The 362-nt window shown below is 62.4% G+C and overlaps 1 protein-coding gene across 1 annotated transcript in view; it reads right to left on the bottom strand.

Moving 5' to 3' along the window:
- Window positions 1–203: 203 nt before the first annotated feature.
- Window positions 204–362, bottom strand: part of LOC144217220 (asialoglycoprotein receptor 1-like) — a 1637-nt gene continuing 1478 nt past the window's right edge. Inside the window, exon 5 of the mRNA XM_077746759.1 lies at window positions 204–359. Within this exon, the coding sequence (XP_077602885.1) occupies window positions 204–359 (156 nt within the window). The remainder of the gene's footprint in view (window positions 360–362) is intronic.

Genomic DNA, 362 nt, shown 5'->3' with positions numbered 1-362 from the left:
TCCTCTACAAAATGTTGACAGTAACCTGTAAACTGCGGAAAGTGGGTTCCAATCTCTCCGCCCCTCCAAACGCGATCCTGCGTCCCCCAGACCCCGTCCCCTAAACTTCCCTTAAAATCCCAGATCAAAACTCCCACCCCCGGGCGGGAGCGTCCTCCGGGAGGTGAAGGCGTCCAGGAAATAAATTAGGGGAGGGGACTCTCCTAGGTGGCCGCGTCCCGCTCTGTCTCGCACACCCAGCGGTAGGGTCTCTGGCAGACGTCATCGTTCCAGCGGCCGTCGTCCGTGAAGTGGGCGCAGTCCTCGCCCCCGCCCAGCCCGTGCCCGTACCAGTCGTCCGGCTGCTCGGGCCTCCAGTGCTT

Source organism: Crocuta crocuta, unplaced genomic scaffold (assembly GCF_008692635.1).
Source record: "Crocuta crocuta isolate KB4526 unplaced genomic scaffold, BGI_CrCroc_1.0 scaffold139, whole genome shotgun sequence".
NCBI classification, from domain to species: domain Eukaryota; kingdom Metazoa; phylum Chordata; class Mammalia; order Carnivora; family Hyaenidae; genus Crocuta; species Crocuta crocuta.
Note: the sequence above shows the minus strand (reverse complement) of the source record. Positions and strands in the feature narration are given on the sequence as shown.